The sequence below is a fragment of the Mus caroli genome, chromosome 2 (assembly GCF_900094665.2).
Source record: "Mus caroli chromosome 2, CAROLI_EIJ_v1.1, whole genome shotgun sequence".
NCBI lineage: Eukaryota > Metazoa > Chordata > Mammalia > Rodentia > Muridae > Mus > Mus caroli.
In genome coordinates, this window is record NC_034571.1 from 67,500,781 (window position 1) to 67,519,507 (window position 18,727).

General features: G+C 37.9%; 1 protein-coding gene across 1 annotated transcript in view; it reads right to left on the reverse strand.

Moving 5' to 3' along the window:
- Window positions 1-7,018: 7,018 nt before the first annotated feature.
- Window positions 7,019-18,727, reverse strand: part of Sp3 (Sp3 transcription factor) — a 47,420-nt gene continuing 35,711 nt past the window's right edge. Inside the window, exons 5-7 of the mRNA XM_021154401.2 lie at window positions 17,195-17,387; window positions 11,212-11,408; window positions 7,019-8,962 (exon numbers count right to left, since the gene is read on the reverse strand). Of these exons, the coding sequence (XP_021010060.1) occupies window positions 8,646-8,962; window positions 11,212-11,408; window positions 17,195-17,387 (707 nt within the window). The 3' untranslated portion in view covers window positions 7,019-8,645. The remainder of the gene's footprint in view (window positions 8,963-11,211; window positions 11,409-17,194; window positions 17,388-18,727) is intronic.

Genomic DNA, 18,727 nt, shown 5'->3' on the forward strand with positions numbered 1-18,727 from the left:
CACTTACCCAAACCATAGAGAAAATGTAATTAAAAGGAGCAATGGAAACTATTGTGGGTTTTACAAAGAAAAGAAAAAGTGGGTCGGGACTTTTCCGCACGGTAACCTTCTCTTGTTACAAATGTCAGCATGGAAGCCTGAACGCAAAGAACATGATCTAGGCAACTCCTAACCACCCTCGCTGTGATCCACACGAAGGTGAAGGGTAAGCGTAGATCAGGGCTCGAAAACTTCCATCCTTCATCCCCTCTGATAAAAACTGAATTAATATGCAAACACTAAAGAAAAAGAGACCTTCCATTAACATAAAGAGACAAATTACTCTTCAAACAAAACACGAATCTGCTATGGTTATATCACTACAAAAAGGCCATAGGACATACATAACGTGCTGGGGAAATCTACATCTTCACTACCATTATTCTACTCAGAACGTATAAACTTCAAATTTTATTTGAGACTTTCCAACTAACTCAAGAGTAAACTCTTGGTCTTGGAAAAAAAAAAAGATTTAAATCATTGTAACTTGGTTGCATTTAAGTGACACCGTCAGTGTTATTCTCAAGAGAAGCTTTTGTTTTTCCCACTTAAGTTCAGGCTCACGGAAGGAAGGTGACTGTGGTGAATGGATATGTGTGAGACCCCAAGAGTCCTTGACTGCTGCCATGCAAGCCAAAATCGAAAGACATGGATGAGAATCACACCTCCTGGCCCAGCCAGCCAAAGAAAAGAGTTGCCTAGGCAGACACACAAAGTGCTTTGCTTCGAGCTTAGCCTGGAGATCATTATCTATTCCTGGTGTTCCCTCGAATGGGAACTGACATCAGATCCACGCTCTACCCCTCCTCTGCTCTGTGAAGCCAAAGCTCCCAGTACATCTAAGAATCCAGAGAAATGTCTTGATTTTCATTTAAAATCAATAGCACAGCTGGGGGGCAGGGCGCCTTTAATCCCAGCACTTGGGAGGCAGAGGCAGATGGATCTCTGAGTTCAAGGCCAGCCTGGTCTACAGAGTGAGTTCCAGGACAGCAAGAACTACACAGAGAAACCCTGTTGGGGATGGGGGAACAGGGTCCAAGAGCACAATAGATCTAGCAATTCTACTCCTAAATGCATTTCCAAGACGTTAAAACAGGAATTCAAATAAATACTTGTATAAATATATAATAAATAAGTTTATTTAATATATAGTAAATATATAAATATACATAGCAGTCGTAGTCACAATGACAATAGGATGGAAACACCCCAAAAGTCCATCAGTTGGTGAATGGCTAAACAACAAAAAGTAATAAAGTAACTGTAATTTGAATATGAGATTTCTCTATATGTCATGTTTTGTTCTCTCCTCCTGCCCCGAGGAGGTTTCTTTATATAGTCTTGGCTATCCTGGAACTCTTGGTAGATCAGACTAGCCTCAACCTCCAGAAATCCACTTGCCTGTCTTCTGAGTGCTGGGGCTGGGATTAAAGGTGTGTGCCACCACCACCCCAGCAGACACACATTTCGAACGTGTGGTCATCGGTTGGGAGTGCCACTCTGGAAGCTGTGGAAACTTGAGGAAAGCATCTTAGCTGGAAGTAGGTCACTCCCATGGGGAAGAAAAGCCACCTCATCGGGACACCCCACACGATAGCAGGCTTCCAAGGTTAAATTGGTTTGTAGTTTAGTGATTTAGTTAGGCCGCTGCTGACTTCAATAGCATTTCCAATGGAATACAGAGCAGAAACTAGAAGGTATAGTGAACTGTTATGACCGGAAGAAGTGGAGTGTGTTGTGTTGGTAATTCTTTCAAAAGCTGGCCATGAAGCTGAGACATGGTGATAATACCACAAGCCAAACCTCTCACTTAGCTGCTTGCTGGTAGTCAATAGGAGACTAAGGCAGGAGAGAGTTGCTAAAACAAACAAACAAACAACAAAGGAGTTACTAACCTGCTGCTACTGACTCTTTAAGAGTTCAGTGATGGGCATGACAGAGCCCCTCTGTAGCTGGGGGTGGGAGTGCCTGCAACTTGAAGGAAACCATGATCCCATTACTCTCTGCCTGCTCTTTGGAGCTGATTAGGAGAGGAATTTAAACTTGCAGACTGCTTTGCTATTAGCTCTCAGAGCTGCTGGGAAAGCTTCAAGAACAAAAGAATGACCACAGTGGATGGGAAACCAAAAGGCCAGGTTGGAGCCATCCTAAGACTTCCTGCAGGCAGCGGGCAAAAAATCACATCTAGGTGGTCAGGAGATGCAATGCCAAGAGTTGAGGCTCAAGCCCACCGCCATCCAGTACATCCTACGCCACTGTCCAGTACATCACATCCTACGCCACTGGCCTCCTCCATGCCAGCCAATGCAGTTAACTCCTCTCAGCCTCTGCCCTCCCATACACCTTCCACATCCTAAACTTTCACTCTGGAAAACCCAAAATGTCCCAGAAACCCTTCAGAAAAGGAACCACCATACAGAGCCCAGGTAGCACACCTTTGGTTTAGGTGGCATTTACACCTACTGACCTGTCTACACTGCATCTGCACTATCTTCAAAGGTCGATTCCCCTTTCCTCTTCACCAACTGACTTGAAACGTAGGTTTGTGACACACTGTAGCTCCAGAGTTCCTAGATTCCCTTTCAGGGCTGACTCACTGATTCCCAAGGAAAGATTTAGATTTTGACCAGTAACAAACCCCCAAAGCAATTTTTTGGTATTGTTTCTTCCTGAATTTGGCCTATCAAATAACCCTCAAGTTCAACACCAGAAAGGAACAAGGAAGGCCCTCTGTTAGTTCTGTGAATGTCATAAAAGTCTACTAGGTGTCCATATGAACTGTGCCATGCGAGCTGCCTCAGGGCTACACTTAGGCTCTCCCTGCTTGGGGGTAGACATTCCAGATGCCACATCTGTGGACACTTAGCAGAGTTATGCTCCAACTCTTAAAGGATCATGTTCAAGGAGAGAGGGAAACAAAACTAGCCTTTTCCTAACTTGAAATAAAGGGACTGTGCTGTTATAATGAAACAAGCACATGAAACTAGAGAAACCACAGAGAATTTTGTTAAAATCAGAAGGGTAATTGTAGTCCTATCATTAGGACTAACCAGAACGCTTAGAATAGAGATCATGAAATGATCATCATTTTATCCTAAGTGCTAAGCATATAACATGTGCTCAAATGGCAGAAGGGAAGAATGTCACTGCTCCTACAAATTCTAGGTAGGAGACGAGGATACTGGGGCTATATGTCTAGGACTCAGTCAGAAAACGTGGGGTCCATGATTCCCTAACTACTCACCTGAGGCAGGTCCACCCATTCCAGTGTAATCCACTTTTGCTTGTGTGCAGGTGCCCCACATGGGACAGTGCACAGAGAAACTGCAAATGCAGATGGTTGTGAACTGCTGTGGATACTGGAGACCAAACCAAGGTTCTCTGTGAGAACAGCCAGGTCTCTGAACAGCTCTTTACCCCCAAGGCAGTTTTTAAAAACCAAACTGCCAAATAAATTATTAATACAAGTTAATACATGAAACAAAATAAAAATTATGAAAGACTACCCAGCTTTAAGGCTGGAGATATGGCCTAATGGCAAAGTACTTGCGTGGTATACTCAAGGCCCCAAGTTTGATTGTAAGCGTCGCAAAATATGAAACTTCCGCTTTGAAACAGGATCTCACTGTCCAGCCCTGGCTGGCCTTGCACTCACTCAGATCTGCCTGCCTAGGCCTCCTGGGTGCTGAGGTTAAAGCCATGTCACAACCAGCCTGAAATGTTTTAAAATACATATATTGTGGGGATTTTAGACTCAAAAATGTCTTTAAAACTTATAAGGAAATTATATGACGGGCGGTAGCTTAATTTCATTTTGATTTTTATATTGTTATGGAAGCTTTTCTCCAATATTAAAATTCACCAGTCAGCTCCTAACCTTTTGTCGTCTCTACTCTCTTCCCACACCCTGAACCCAGTCTTTTTAGCAAGTCTCCAACTACTCAGGCAGTAGGCTGTAACACATGGTTGCCTGTGATGCCCTCCACCTTCTGTAGCGTCTGAGTCTCCTTGGCTGTTCTTCCAATCCCACCATCTGAGCCTATGCTCCTTTCCCAAGGTTCAGTCTCAGCTTAAAGGTAGTTTGAGAACTCTGAACTTGAATTATTTTTTCTGGGAAGAAGGCCCATGATCACCCCGAGGAGAAATCATGAATTTTTCTCACAGCACTTTGCAAATGCAACAAAGGCATATGTAAGCATTTGGTTATGTGTAAACACGGGCAAGGCAAGAGACCAACAAACTTCTTAACCTGAGCACTGAAGAGGAGGCGCACTAAAACCAAATCTGTTCCCAGAGCATCAACCAAATGGTTTCCTGGGGTCACATAAGGCTTACTACCCGCTCATAGCAGTGTTTTAAGCACATTAGTCAGTAAGTTTACATTGAAAACACTTCTTACCAACCTCATAAAATTTAACTTTAGGAATATTGTGTCAACTTTTAAAACCCAAATTTCAAAATTCTAATTCAAATATTAAATATATTATAATGAAACAAAAACTTGGGAAACTGAAGTTCTAGGGTCTAAACTACAATTAGAATCTGAAAGGGAATGCCTACTGTCCTTATTTTTACCCAAAAATACTTTTTGGACTTTACGTTACTTTTGCTTTAAAAAAAAAAAAGTCTGTTTTGGGGGTTTTGGGAGCCTTGCAAAAATATACAATCTTTACAAGCAAATATTAAAGAGTTTACCAGGATGTTAAAGAGATAATCTAGAGGTTATGAATGTTGGCTATCCTTCTGGAGGTCCTGGCTGGGTTCAATTCTCAGCGCCCTCAGAACCAACCCTCTGTAATGAGATGTTCCCTCTTCTGGTATGTATGAAGGCAGGGCAGTCATATACATAAATTTTATACATAAATTTTTTTTTTTTAGATGTTGGCTAGGTAGATACAGAAAAGCAGTTAAGAGCACTGAAAAGCAGCAGTTAGCAGCAGTTTTTCCAGAGGACCCAGGTTTGATTCCCAGTACCTACACTTTGGCCCACAACTGTAAACCCTAGTCTCAGGGGATCCAAAACCCTCCTTCTGGCCTCCTTGGGATGGGGCATGCATGTGGCACACATACAAACATGCAGCTAAGATACCCATACACATAAAACAAAATACAACTAATTTCCAGAATCTGAGGCTAGAGTGCTTTTCACATAAGCCCCGAGTTTGACTCCCTAGAACCTACGTGTAAGAGACAACACAATATTGCCCTCTGGCATCTACTGTAGCCATAGCCACTGATACATGGACATTTCATGTCCTGAAAAGCTTTCTAGTGCAAACCAGCACGGTGGAACTGATGTGTGATCCCAGGACTTGGGAGGCAGAGGCAGGAATAAGGAATAGTGGGACACCTAGGACAACTTCACGGGCAGCCTGGGCTAAATAAAGCTGTCTGAAGGAATGTGTTCTGAGATCTCCTGATGGAAAACACTGCTCAAGAACTTTTTTTTTAACTTATTAGTGCACATGTACATAATTAGGTGTTTAATGTACATGCAATGATTGTCACTGCATGCATGTAGAAGTCAGGAAACAACATTATGGAGTTGCACTAGGGTGGCCATGCTTGTGTAGCAAGCATCCTTACATACTGAGTCACCTTGCTGGTCCCAAGAATTATGCTCTATAAAATATGTGACACATTCCAGTTTATCTAAAATGTTGCTCTAAAATGTTGTATTAAAAGCACTTTCACTATTTTGAAGGTCAAAGTTGTAAGGCTGACTTTGTGATATGCATACCTCCTTTTAAAGCATTGAGTGGTGTCTTTAAGGCACACTAGACATGCAGCTCAGATTAATTGCACCTGTATATACGTAAAATGTAAATTCTAGCCATTTATAAAAACTGACAAAACTACTGAAGGGTGTACACTGAAAAACAGTCCTGTCCACTAATACACACTTGACAACTAAGAACTTGGCTTCAGAACAATTCAACTACTTTTTCCAAAATCAGGTTAGGCCAGCAGCCTAATTGGGGAACCCCAGGTGCAACATTCAAACAATATAAAAACAGAAGTACTTACTTACAATCACTACACTAGAAGTCAAATATCTTCCCCTGCTAAGCAAAAGCTCTCAAGCCCACAAACACACTTTTCAAGACCATCAATGCAATGCATTTAGTCTCTAAAATATGCTTGGGAATGCTTGTACCAAAATGTTTTGAAACTTACTGTCAATTTTCAATTACCTAAAAACATCTCGGCACTCACTGTGAGTAAGTCAGCCAACTGCTTCCCTTGCCACATCAACATGAGGACTCGGCCGGAGTCTCTAAAACCCCCATAAAAAGTGAGGTGTGGTGGTCCTGGCGCCACGGAGGTAGGAACCCTCCCCCAGCTCCAGGAGGGGAGGATCCCTGAGGCCAGCTGGCCAGACAGCCTAACCTAATTGGGAAGCCCCAGGTCCTAGCAAGAAGCCGCGCGCACACACACACACACACACACACACACACACAAAATTGGGGGTGGGGGTCCTGACTCAGTATTTGGTTCAAGTAAGCAACCTGTACTTATGTTAATAAAAAACAATTTTAAACAGCTCACTTTTCATTCTAAGTTTAAGCCTCACTTAGAAAAGCAGCCCATGTTACTGTGTGTGCCTAGAGTTGACCTATGCCCTAAATTACAACTGAGTGTCAAGTTGGGCCTGGATAACAGACATGCAAACCTCATTTACACCGTGTACACAAGAAAGAAATACTGTACCGCCTCTTCCCGCCCCTACTCCCCTTCCTCTCTTACCATTTCAGACTCACACATATTCAAAGCCACCTCAGGAACAGCTCCCACCTGCCATGATCACCACAGCTTGTCTGAATTAGCATTTTCAGAAGTACTTATATAATCAGAACTCTCATAAATCAAAATACTTTGCAGTGCTTTGAGAAGGGAAACAGAGTGGTATATAAAACAAGTGTTGATAAAACTGATACAAATCAATATAAGCTAAGAAATTAGACTTTTTCAAGCTAAATTTTTCAAGTTTCAAGTTATATTTAATAAATTCATTTTAAGTGAAAAAGTAATTGCCAGCACCTCTATACACCTCTTTTTAAGTAAATATATTTATTTACAATCCCAGCATCTGAAATCAAGAATCTAAAAATAAAAGTCTAAAGTAAAGAAAAATAAGCCAGGCTTTCTTATACCACTGCAGTATTTTAGATGCATCGGAGTACAACAAACTCAAAAGAAAAAAAAAATAGTGTTTTATTAACTACCACACTGTTATAATACACTTTAAACGTACAATAAGGTAGCCTTTTATCTGAGGTGGTCTTAAAGATAACAAATGAACAGAATTCAACTTCCTGAAATAGATGAACTGCTGTAGTTGTAGGTACATGTAGGAAAAGTGTAGAGCTCTTACAAGACCAGCAATGTAATTTTATTTTGTACATTTTTAATTGAAAATATAAACAATAATTAAAAAATAAAAAGAAAATACAGCATAATAAAAAACATACATTTCTCAATTAAATGTATTGGATACATATAAATTTTAAGGGAAGAAGCAAAAAAAGGAAAATGGTTGATATTTAAGTGCAGACTACCTAGATTAAAAAAAAACTTAAAAAAATATCATAAAGCCTCTAGTTTCTATGACTAATATCCATGTGGTTGGAGTATTGTCACTGTGGAAGTGATTTTGTTATGTTTGCATATGTTATACTTTATTGGTAATTTACAACGATGGCTTTTAAGGCCCTGGCAGACATATTTTTTTTTTTTGGAACCAAGATTGAATTTAAAAAAAAAAAAAATTCTCTGCTAAGACGCAATACACCTTATTATTATTTTTTGGTCCTCCAAACTTCAGGAAAAGGGGTAATTCACTAGAACATTTTACCACCCAAATGCTTCAACCTACACATTTTAAACTTTTTTAAAAACATCGGTTATATTGCCCAACTTCATTATTGAAAGAATATTAACAAGACATTATTTTGGCAAATTAAATCTTAAACATGGCTTTTCAACAGGATTTAAAAGGTGACTATCCCTAAAGGTCCATGTTAAAATGTAGTTTTCAAAATCTTACAAGAGTAATGCTTAAAATATTGTACAGTTAACCTAATTAAAATAATTAGCTTCAAAATGACAAATTGATAAGCTAAGTAAAGCCTACACTATGTAACATTTGCTTGGAAACTTGATTTGTCAGTTATGCATAATAAAAATTCCAGTCATCAAGAAAATTACAAAAATTTATAACATGATTTCTTTCACCCACCAACTTTTTTATCTTACAATAGATAAATACCAACAGTTTCTCATTTTTACACTAAACCACACAGGATTGATGCATTTGGTTAGACTACCATTCGCATTGTTAAATTCAATTTTCTCTTTATATAACTTGGTAAAATTTCATTTCTTCTAGATTCCAAAAGTACCTACAAAATCCATGCAAATTTTACCATTTTTAATATACTATGGAATATCATACAAAGTAAGGCATTTCAGTGTCATGTATAACCAAGTTACTGTCAATCCAAAAATTTTTGCACATCAATAAAAAGATATCTAAGAACTTAGGAACAATATTCTTCTCACTACTGTATAAAAATAACCACAATGAATAAGTATTTGTGTAATATTTACTCCATTGTCTCATTTCCAGAAACTGTGACAAGCTGTAAAGGTATTTCAGTGTTGGTAAGGATGTCCTGATTGCTGGTGGCAGAAGTATTGACAGTTCCTATCCCTGACACAGACCCCTGTTGAATATTTGCAAGGATAAGTGTTGTTCCTCCTGCAGTAATCAAGGTATCATCTCTTCCAGCTTCCACAGATGCGAGCACTGTACTGCTAGAGTGAATGACTTTTTTATTTTGATGTGTTTTAATATGTTTGGCAAGGTGGTCACTTCTCATAAAGCGTTTTGAACATTCTGGACAAACAAACTTCTTCTCACCTGGAAAGAAAAGCAGTAACTTACTTTTAAAATTCCAATTTTTCAGATTAATACGGTCTCTCCTAAAACAAAGGGTCTATTAAAACTGTACTGGTTTCATGAGCTGCCCCGTAAGAGTTCCCTTGTAGAAGTAACTCTACTCAAAATATTTTCAATATGTTTGATGAAAACATACTGTATGATGGACAGTTTAATATTCAAACAAGATTTTAATACTCAATGCTAAGAATCTTAACTGAAACCTGTTAAATACTTCTTAAAACCATCTGTGCCACTTATTTAAAGTCTATATTCTTTTAAAAGACATTATTATGTCATATCATATTAGACCTTCAATAATTGTGAATTCAAATAAGAATCAGAATAGCTGTAGATTAAAGCAATGACAGAGTGCGCATTCAATGATATTAAATTCAAGAATAAAGGAGATAGCTAGCTGAGCATCAAGGGCAAACTAACATAGCAAAGTCTATTGTTTATTAAAATAAACATGTTAACACATGCTAACCCTAGCTTATTTTCCAGCTTAAATAAATCCTCAAAACCAAAAAACACAAAAGACACTGACCCTCCATGATGTTCAAGACCTGCTATGCAAGTTCACAGAAGAAAAGGCAAACAGCCAACCTAGCAGACTTCCTCCAAGCTCTAAGGCAGTTAAGTCTAATAAGCATTTTCTCTTCTCTTCAGATTACTTATGTGGAAGGGTGACTTACAGGTAACTGACCTGTTCAAATTTCTCCTACCTAATTCATCCGGCTTTCTATGTCTCAGACCTATTAACATATAAGGATCATGTAAAAATGCTTACTTTCGGGGACTTTTTGGATAGCATTGGAAATGTAATTGAGGAAAATACCTAATTAAAAAAAAATGCTTACTTTCCCCTGTGTCACCCCTAAGATAAAGTTCTCACTTTCAGCAATATACCACCATTTTTCTAAGGAAGTTTTCCTAAAGTCTCTTTTGAAACACCAATCAGAAGATACGTCTCAGCACACACTATCAGGAAATGCATTACACATTACACCACTAACCTAAGCCACTATGTTTATTGAGCACTCAGTAACAAAGATTTAAGAGGCATTATCTTGTAAGTTCAAATTCTCTCTTTAATCTACCCAATTGGGTGATAAAATAACTCACTTATTTGATCAGACTTTTCTTCTCCATATACATTATTCTTTTTCACAACCTACTGAGGAAATACCATGGGGAAAATTCTGTTGAGAGCCATTTTAGGGTCTACACTCCAATCACTCAATGTTAATATAACTTTCTCTCCCGAGCATATTCAGCACAAATGTAACAGAAAATCTTGCTACTGGTATACTCTTTTGGTAGTTCCAAAGAGGTTAGTTACTCTCATCTTCTGTCTTTTTAATAACAAGAAACAGAACTAAAACAAGCAGAAAACCTAATGTGCATATGCTGCCTCAGACTTGAACTCATCTTGTATGACCTTTAAAAGGCAATTAATAGTTGGGAAGCAAGAGACAATTATCTGCTTAACCTAATAGAAAACTGAAAGGAATCTAAATGGATCAGACTTCAAAACCCATGTTGTTTCCTTCCTTAGCCATGTTCCTGTTAAAGCACTTTCTCACACTGTCACTTTTCAGTTCTTCACCACTACATAGAGACTGATGGACACTCTGATCATTTACTGTTTGCAGAAGAAACTACACTGCATTATGTTAGATTTCTCTGAGTCAGTCCTATACCCATCTCACACAATCACCGTGACACTGTACACAGGAAATGTGATGAGCTTCACTGAAATACCTTTTATTCACATACAGTATGTTTTCAACAGAAAAGATGAAATGTCAGAATTTAGCAGAAGATTCTATTTGCTAGCATAATAAGCAACAGCAAATAATGTAAAATTTGTCAACTGACAATACAAATATGCTTTGAGACATTCAACATTAGTCATTGAATCATAGTCATTGAAGCCAACCCAAATCTACATAAACTAAAAACTATTCCACAACAAAGTATACACTGGTTTGTTCTTTAACATTTAGTTACTGACAGTAAATTTTTGATATACTTAATCCCATTTTAAAGATCTGATCAAGAAAGGTATGCTGAAAAACGTCAAGTATGTTCTATAGCCTACATTTCATTTTGTCTATTAAAACTATTAGAGACTAGGGATGCAACTTAGTGTTCTTAGTAAACAGGAGTTTAATCCCTAACGAGAAGAGGAGGAAGGAAAGGAGAAACATAAAAATATTAGTAACCTGTATGTGTTCTTCTGTGCCTCTGTAATTCATCACTTCGTGTAAATCTTTTACCACAGAACATCCAGTTACAAATAAAAGGGCGCTCCCCAGAATGCCAACGCAGGTGTGCTCTCAGATGTGAGGTCTTCCCATAGACTTTACCACACCCCGGTATATGACAAATGTGTTGCTTCTTTTTCCCAAGATTGGTACCTCTAAAAAAAAAACACAGAATAATATACATTTATATCAAAGGATTCAAAACCATTTATGCCATATAGCTTCTTGAATTTCAAACAGGAAATATTATCACCAACATATCAGAAACCAAAACCATTTTAAGTCTACTTAAGTGAGAGTTAAATGGCTTTTATACACACAAATTTAATGTATTAATTTTATCCCAGAACTGACTGTTGTCTGATATAGCTATATTCAATAAAAATACAACTAAAAGGACACTTTACACAAAGAATGCACAATAAAGCTATTAACTATCCCATCAGAATCGTTCGCAAATACTATGCACAGAACCAATTCAATTAATAGTATAGGAAACTAGTTTTATTCAAAGTCATGATGTCAGATATAATTTTAATAATTTATTATCCAAAGAATAATGTACAAAAACTCATCACAGGTACAATTAGAAGGTAGATAGACAGTTATGCTTTTAAATTAACATAATTTAAGAATATATAAGTACTCGAACGGTCACACCCTGGCATACACTGATTTGGAGATCCACATTTTTAAAAATTAGCTAAAGCTAAGTTAACTTTCCTAGTATCCCACACAACAAATACAAATCAAAATTGTCTTTACTGTTAAAATCTTCCCCCAGAAACCATGCAGACACCCAAAATTATTCACAAAAAAATCATTTTCTCTACAGAGGATAAGTTGACATTACACTTAAGTATTTGATACAAAGGACAGTTTGGGAGACGTTCTTAGATGAGTGAACAGAGTCATCTTAGTTTAAGAAAGAAGAAACTTTTTGGATCCAGAAACTGTATTTCAATAGCATTAAACACTACAAAAACATTTCTTGAAAACAAAAATTGGATTGTCACTAAATTATCCTTTTTAAACCATGACTTTTTGGACATAATTATCAAAACTACACCATTCAAACTTTACAATGTTTCTCTAAGATTTAACCAAAAAAAGGAAAGGAAAAAAAAAGCTACCTTTAACCCCTCCCCCCAACTCCCCTCCTCCCTCAACTCAGTCTAGTGTAGCCTGTAAACTTTCCACAGTCACTAAGTCCTCAACACAATATACCTATCGTTTTTCAAACTTCACTGGAAAAATGCATATTCCCCCACATTTATATTTTAATGTACTCACACTCAGTAGCATGTGAAATTGCCATAGGACAAACAGTGCTAAACGGTGCAGTGCTGGCTGTTAGGTGCCATAGGTGTTCTGAACAGGGAGACATCAATGTGGGCTCCGGTAGTAAGAGAAGGCTTCGTGGAGGAGGTGGGTAGGATTTAGATAGAAAGGAGGGAAGGCATTCCAGGCAGAGGAATAGCATAAGCAAAGACAAGGAGGAATCATGCTGTTGTCTCAGGGCATGGATGTCATATCTAACACATTCTAGTTCCTGCTCCAGTCCACCCCCGATTGCTAAGTCTCTTTAAAGAGCTGAGTTGAGAAAAACAGGTTTTTTTCTGGCTTATTTTCAATGCTCAAGTCTTTCCATTAGTTAGCTTTTTAAATTTTGCTTTGCTCTTAAGTAGACCTAAGAGAAAGAACAATGTCTTTATTGGTATAAATATTGCGTTCACCATAGCAATTTCACAGGAAACCCAACTCAGTTCACTCATGACTTCACATCCCTCTGCTAGGCTACCACTTAGGTAAAACAGTGGGATTTTATGAACTCAAGGTGTCATTTTACAAACTTAGCAAAATTTAGCCTGAACACCAACAAAATACGAGGCTGACAAACAGCAACAAACTCGGGTTCTCAAAGCACTGAGAAAAACAGCAAGGAACTTGTTTTTTTTCTGTTGAATTGTATGCCAAACGAAGATTAGTCATTAAAAATGGGACATGCGCTGGGCGTGGTGGCACACGCCTTTAAATTCCAGCACTCACGAGGCAGGGGCAGGCAGATTTCTGAGTTCGAGGCCAGCCTGGTCTACAAAGTGAGTTCCAGGACAGCCAGGGCTATATCCAGAGACCCTGTCTCAGAAAAACAAAAACAAAAACAAAGGGACATGCACCTAAGGGGGAAAAAAATCAAGTTGCATACTACTATACCACAATTTAGGGTAAATGCTTAGCTTGCTGGAGTCCAAGTTAGTACCTAAAGAAATCTGACCCAAGGAAGACCTAAATAGACCATATGTTCTCACGGCCAATCCTATGAAGGAAGGGAAAGAGGCCTTCAAGTGCAATCATGTTTCCATCCTGAACACAGTAATACCCAGTATATAACCCCATGTAATAAACAATTTGAAATTTCTGTTTCTGACTGCCTAAATGTGTGCCCCAATAATTCAATGGCAACACAGGATTAATCCAAAATCTGGACAGAGTTAAGCAAAGTTCTAAGAACTACTGCCTGTTTTGCTTATGGTGGCAGAAACACAAGCTGAAAAATGCTGACAAAACAAACTTTGCAAAATAATTTATTGGATTGATGCTAAATTCATGCAAAACCCATGAAACAATAATGCCTTTAGGTCATTTTTTCATTATTACAACTGTTTCTTCAACTACACTGGTTCTACTATATAAAGACTGGCTAACTGAACAACTTTAATTTCTTTTATTTAAACCTATTATTGTCTATGTGAGTCCTTTTCCTACATGTAATATGTACACTACAAGCATGCAGTGACCACAGAGGCCAGAAAAAGGTATTTGGCTCCCTGGGATTCTATTTATGGATGTTTGTAAGCTGCCATATGGGTGTTGAGAATAAACCTGGGACCTCAGGAAAGAGTCAATGCTCTGAATTACTGAGACAATATTTTCTTTTATAGTTGGCTCCAAAAAAAAGTAAACAGAAGTTCTCTAAAGATGAATGAAATTAGTCTTCTAAAAATACTATCTTATCCATTTATGTATATAAATGTATATATTGAGAAAAAAGCCAATATTCTGTCTTTAAAAATAAAAATCTTAAGTTGCAGAATGTTCTTAGACTATGTTAATGCTTCTAATAATTAGACACTATTTATACAGTAGGTCTATTGCATTGATACTTATTGAATTCTGCTCAGATCAACTCTTAACTACTATCCTAAGAACCTTGGTATTTTTTACCACTTAAAATTAGTACACTACTAAAACAATGTAGTTAAAACAACAAACAAACGTTATCAGAGGACTTACTTTCTCCAATTTCAGGCATAGGTAATTTTTTGCCTCTAAAAAACCCTAACTTGTTTTGTTGTTTAAGAATGTCTGTTACTTGTAAGCGAGCTCCTTTACTCACTCATAGAATACATCCTGCGGATGGATCAATAACAGAAAGCAACGTAGAAAGAACTGAGAAAATACACTGTGTGTGAAAGTACACATAAATTAACAGTCCCACAAGACAGGCCATTCACAAAATAAAGTTGAAAAAGTAAGTCCTGGAAATGTTCAATCTTACCTCACCAAGCAATAAAACAGATACAGTAAAATAAAATAAAAACAGAATAAAATAGCTATTCTTGCCTATCAAACTTTAAAGCTTTTTTTTTTTAAAAGTAAAAAGTAAGAAATGGTGACACATAAGCCGGGCGTGGTGGCGCACGCCTTTAATCCCAGCACTCGGGAGGCAGAGGCAGGCGGATTTCTGAGTTCGAGGCCAGCCTGGTCTACAAAGTGAGTGCCAGGACAGCCAGGGCTACACAGAGAAACCCTGTCTCGAAAAAACAAAAAAAAAAAAAAAAAAAGAAATGGTGACACATGGTATAACTAAGACACTGCTAGTGTTAGGGAGAAAGTAGGACAGCTATTTAGCAGACAATGCCTTTTGACCCAACAATTCTATTTCTGTCAACATACACTAACAAGACAATCAGACAGATGTGCAAGGACATATGTGTGAGGATTATCAAAGCCCAAAGGATAAAGTTAAATTATTATTTATCCACATACAATATATTATACATAGAATAAAAAGTGACACAGATCAGACTTAGAAATACGGCCACAAAAATTTACAAGAGACATAAACAATGAAAATAAGATGATTCTACTTTAAAATATATGTAATATTGCACAAAAATATGGTGGTTAAACCCTGAGGTAGTGTATTATTTGTGGGACTTTTTGTGTTGGTCTCTTAATTTTGGGGCTATGTTAGTTTAGCAAATTAATTTAAATTAATTAAAAATGTTTAACTTTAAAATGTGAAGCAAGGCCAAGCATTGAACCCCAATTAGATGTAATGGATCTTGAAAGTACCGCTAAAAGAGAGTAAATTTCAGAAGAGTTACTGCCTATTCAGAGTTAAACATTCAGTATAAATATCTAAAGGTCGGCTTCAGAAGCAGATCCTCTGAGTTAGCAACAAAATGTAAGGTTACGACTTGGAACTATATAAAATGGGTACAAAATCCAGTTGTAAAATGTTTTAGGGGTTTTTTTCTCCCTTCTAACTCTTCAGACATGGTCTTACACTATAGCTCAGGCTGGCCTCAAACTAGCGGCAATTCTCTCTCACTGACTGCACATGTGCGTTTAAGTAATCCACCTATGTGTGACACATATGTACCACTTGTAAGAACATAGAAATGTTAGCAGCTATCAGTCCCCTTCCCTTTTTGTGGTTTTTGGGCCTCACTGAGAAATATCTCTGTCCTAGTCATTATTGTTGCAAATGAACTGATCAAAGTACAAATCAATCTATAGGATCAACCAGAGAGCTGAAAAATAATCAAGTTTATAACCATAAACGTTCGTATATAGTAATGCTGTTCTTCAGCACATTCTGCATACTTAAGTAGTACACAGGAGAAAGGCATTGTAGCCTTTCACAATAATGACTAGAGATTTGGTTAGCACAGCTTTATGATTCTGTCTTTGCTTCAAAACTGGACAAACAGATACTCAGACTATTGAATCTAAACAGAAATGTCATTGTCATTATGACGTAATCATGCCTGTTCAATACTTTACAACTTAATCTCATCTTGCTTGATACCAACACTGCTATCCAGTTTCTTTTTGCTAACATTTGACTAATCTTTTTTTTATCCCATTTTCAGTAACACTGTACCAATCGTTTGAAATATTACTTATAATAACATCAGGATGGCTTTTGTATATTTTATGATCTAAGTCCATCTCTTAATAAGCTTACTGTAGCTACATTTAAAGTAATCACCAACCATTCTGAGCTCATTCCTATTACAGTGTTTTTGTTTTGATATATATATCTTTTTAAAAAAGAATGAGGTAGCCGGGAGTGGTGGCACACGCCTTTAATCCCAGCACTTGGGAGGCAGAGGCAGGGAGATTTCTGAGTTCGAGGCCAGCCTGGTCTACAGAGTGAGTTCCAGGACAGCCAGGGCTATACAGAGAAACCCTGTCTCGAAAAACCAAAAAGAATGAGGTAAAATACTACGTGGTTGCTTTCAAAACAATAAATCCCCATCATTAAAGCCTTTCATCCCCAGTTCTGTTGAAAATTTAAGTATTTACACTTATCAACTATTTGTGAATTTCTTACTTTTATATAGCATTCTCAAGCTGTAATTTTTTTCTCAGTATTTAGACCAAACTTATTGCTGGTTAGCAAATAGGCTAATAAAATGGGGCCTATAAAATTGCACCTGTTAAATTCTTTTAAAGACTAAGCAAATTTACTTTAAAGGGCATTTTTTTTTTTTTTGGTCTAACTTCGGACACTCATACAGTCACTCACCCAAAATGATCATGTATTGAATAATTTATCATAATTAAGTGACATGGCATGCAATATTTTAAAAATTAGGGTGATATTAGCACTCCTTAAAACAACAACATGTGGTTGATGTATGCATACCTCCCACCACCTTCTTTACAGTTGGGACAGGTGCAAGCTACCCTCCGAAGTCTTTTTCCTTCTTGATGTTGTTGGTCCCCTTCTTCATCTACCACTTGTACTCGTAAGTGTGTTAGGTCATTGGTATTCAGTGTAGAATCACCACTGAGCTGCCACTCTTCAGGATCAGGTTCCTCTTCCTTGATCCTAATATCTAAAGATAAAAAGAGGAGCGGCACACATACATGAGATGGAGCCTACTGCTTTAAAAAGACAAACATTAGTTTCAAACTTTTCTATGTTAGAGGATTACATAAAGGAAAAAAAAGCAACTATTTGTAAAGCATATTCATTTTCCTTTCAAAGATATATATATAGTTTTTAACAATAATTTCAGCAGAAGATGGAATATGACTAACAGTAGAGCTTACTTTAAAAAAAAAAAAATCCAGTAAGAAATGTGAAATTTCAAATATAGTTGATCAATTAGTCAACTGAGGTACCAGGGGGAGGGATGGGATCTTGGGACCTCACAGCCCTTTTACTTTTTCCGTTTTAATTTTTTATTTTGAGACTTGTTATGATTAAGATTCCCAAGCTGGTCCTGAGCATGCAACCCTCCTGTGTCAGCATACCACGTGTCTTTAATATCTAAAACTTGTAGCCACTCTCTACATAGGTACCATATGAATGTAAAGGAACGCATCCACGGGGGTAGGGACAGACCTCAGTCAGTATACTGCCCTGCCTCAAAAGGATCAGATCCAAGACCCACAGAAAAGTTGGGCACTACAGTACAGTGTCATGAGGGTAGGGACAACATCAGACTCAAGAGATTCTGCCTCAAAAAGTAAGATATACAATTGAAGCAGACACCCAAGGTCAATTGCCAGCCTCCATGCAAGCACTCGGGGGCTGAGGGACAGACAAACAGATACAGAACGTGCAACTGCATTCATTTTTATAGTTTAACATACAAACTCAAGCTTTAAAGTCAAGGATTACTCAAGTACTTAAAATGGCTACAACGTTGCTATAGAAGGATGTATGGAAGTATGTGGCAGTTTGTGCTTTATTATAAACCAGACTGGAAAGCAAAAAATGTGTTATAAAGTTCTTTACATATCAATAGCACAATAATGCATCATCTTTCTTTTTCTCTTTTTTCCCCCTAAGACGGGGTTTCTCTCTGTGTAGTTCTGACTGACCTGGAACTTAGTCTGAAACCTGGTAGGCCTCGAACTCAGAGACCCAGCTGCCTTTGTCTAAGTGCTGGGATTATTAAAGGCGTTCAATCACCATCACCACCACCACCTGAACCAATGTATCATTTTCTAAGTGAATCTATGGCAACTACATTTTCTGCAACCCAAAAGCGTGGTTTTAAAATATAATGTTGGAGACTGCATTAGTTAGGGAAGCAGAAACCGGCCTGAGTAGGACCACAGGCCTCATCCGGCTGGATCAGCGCCAGGGTAGCGGGAGCGCAGGGTTGCCTGACACCCGCCAGCTACCCACGACCCCCGCCGAAGGATTTTGGGACTGCTGGTGAGT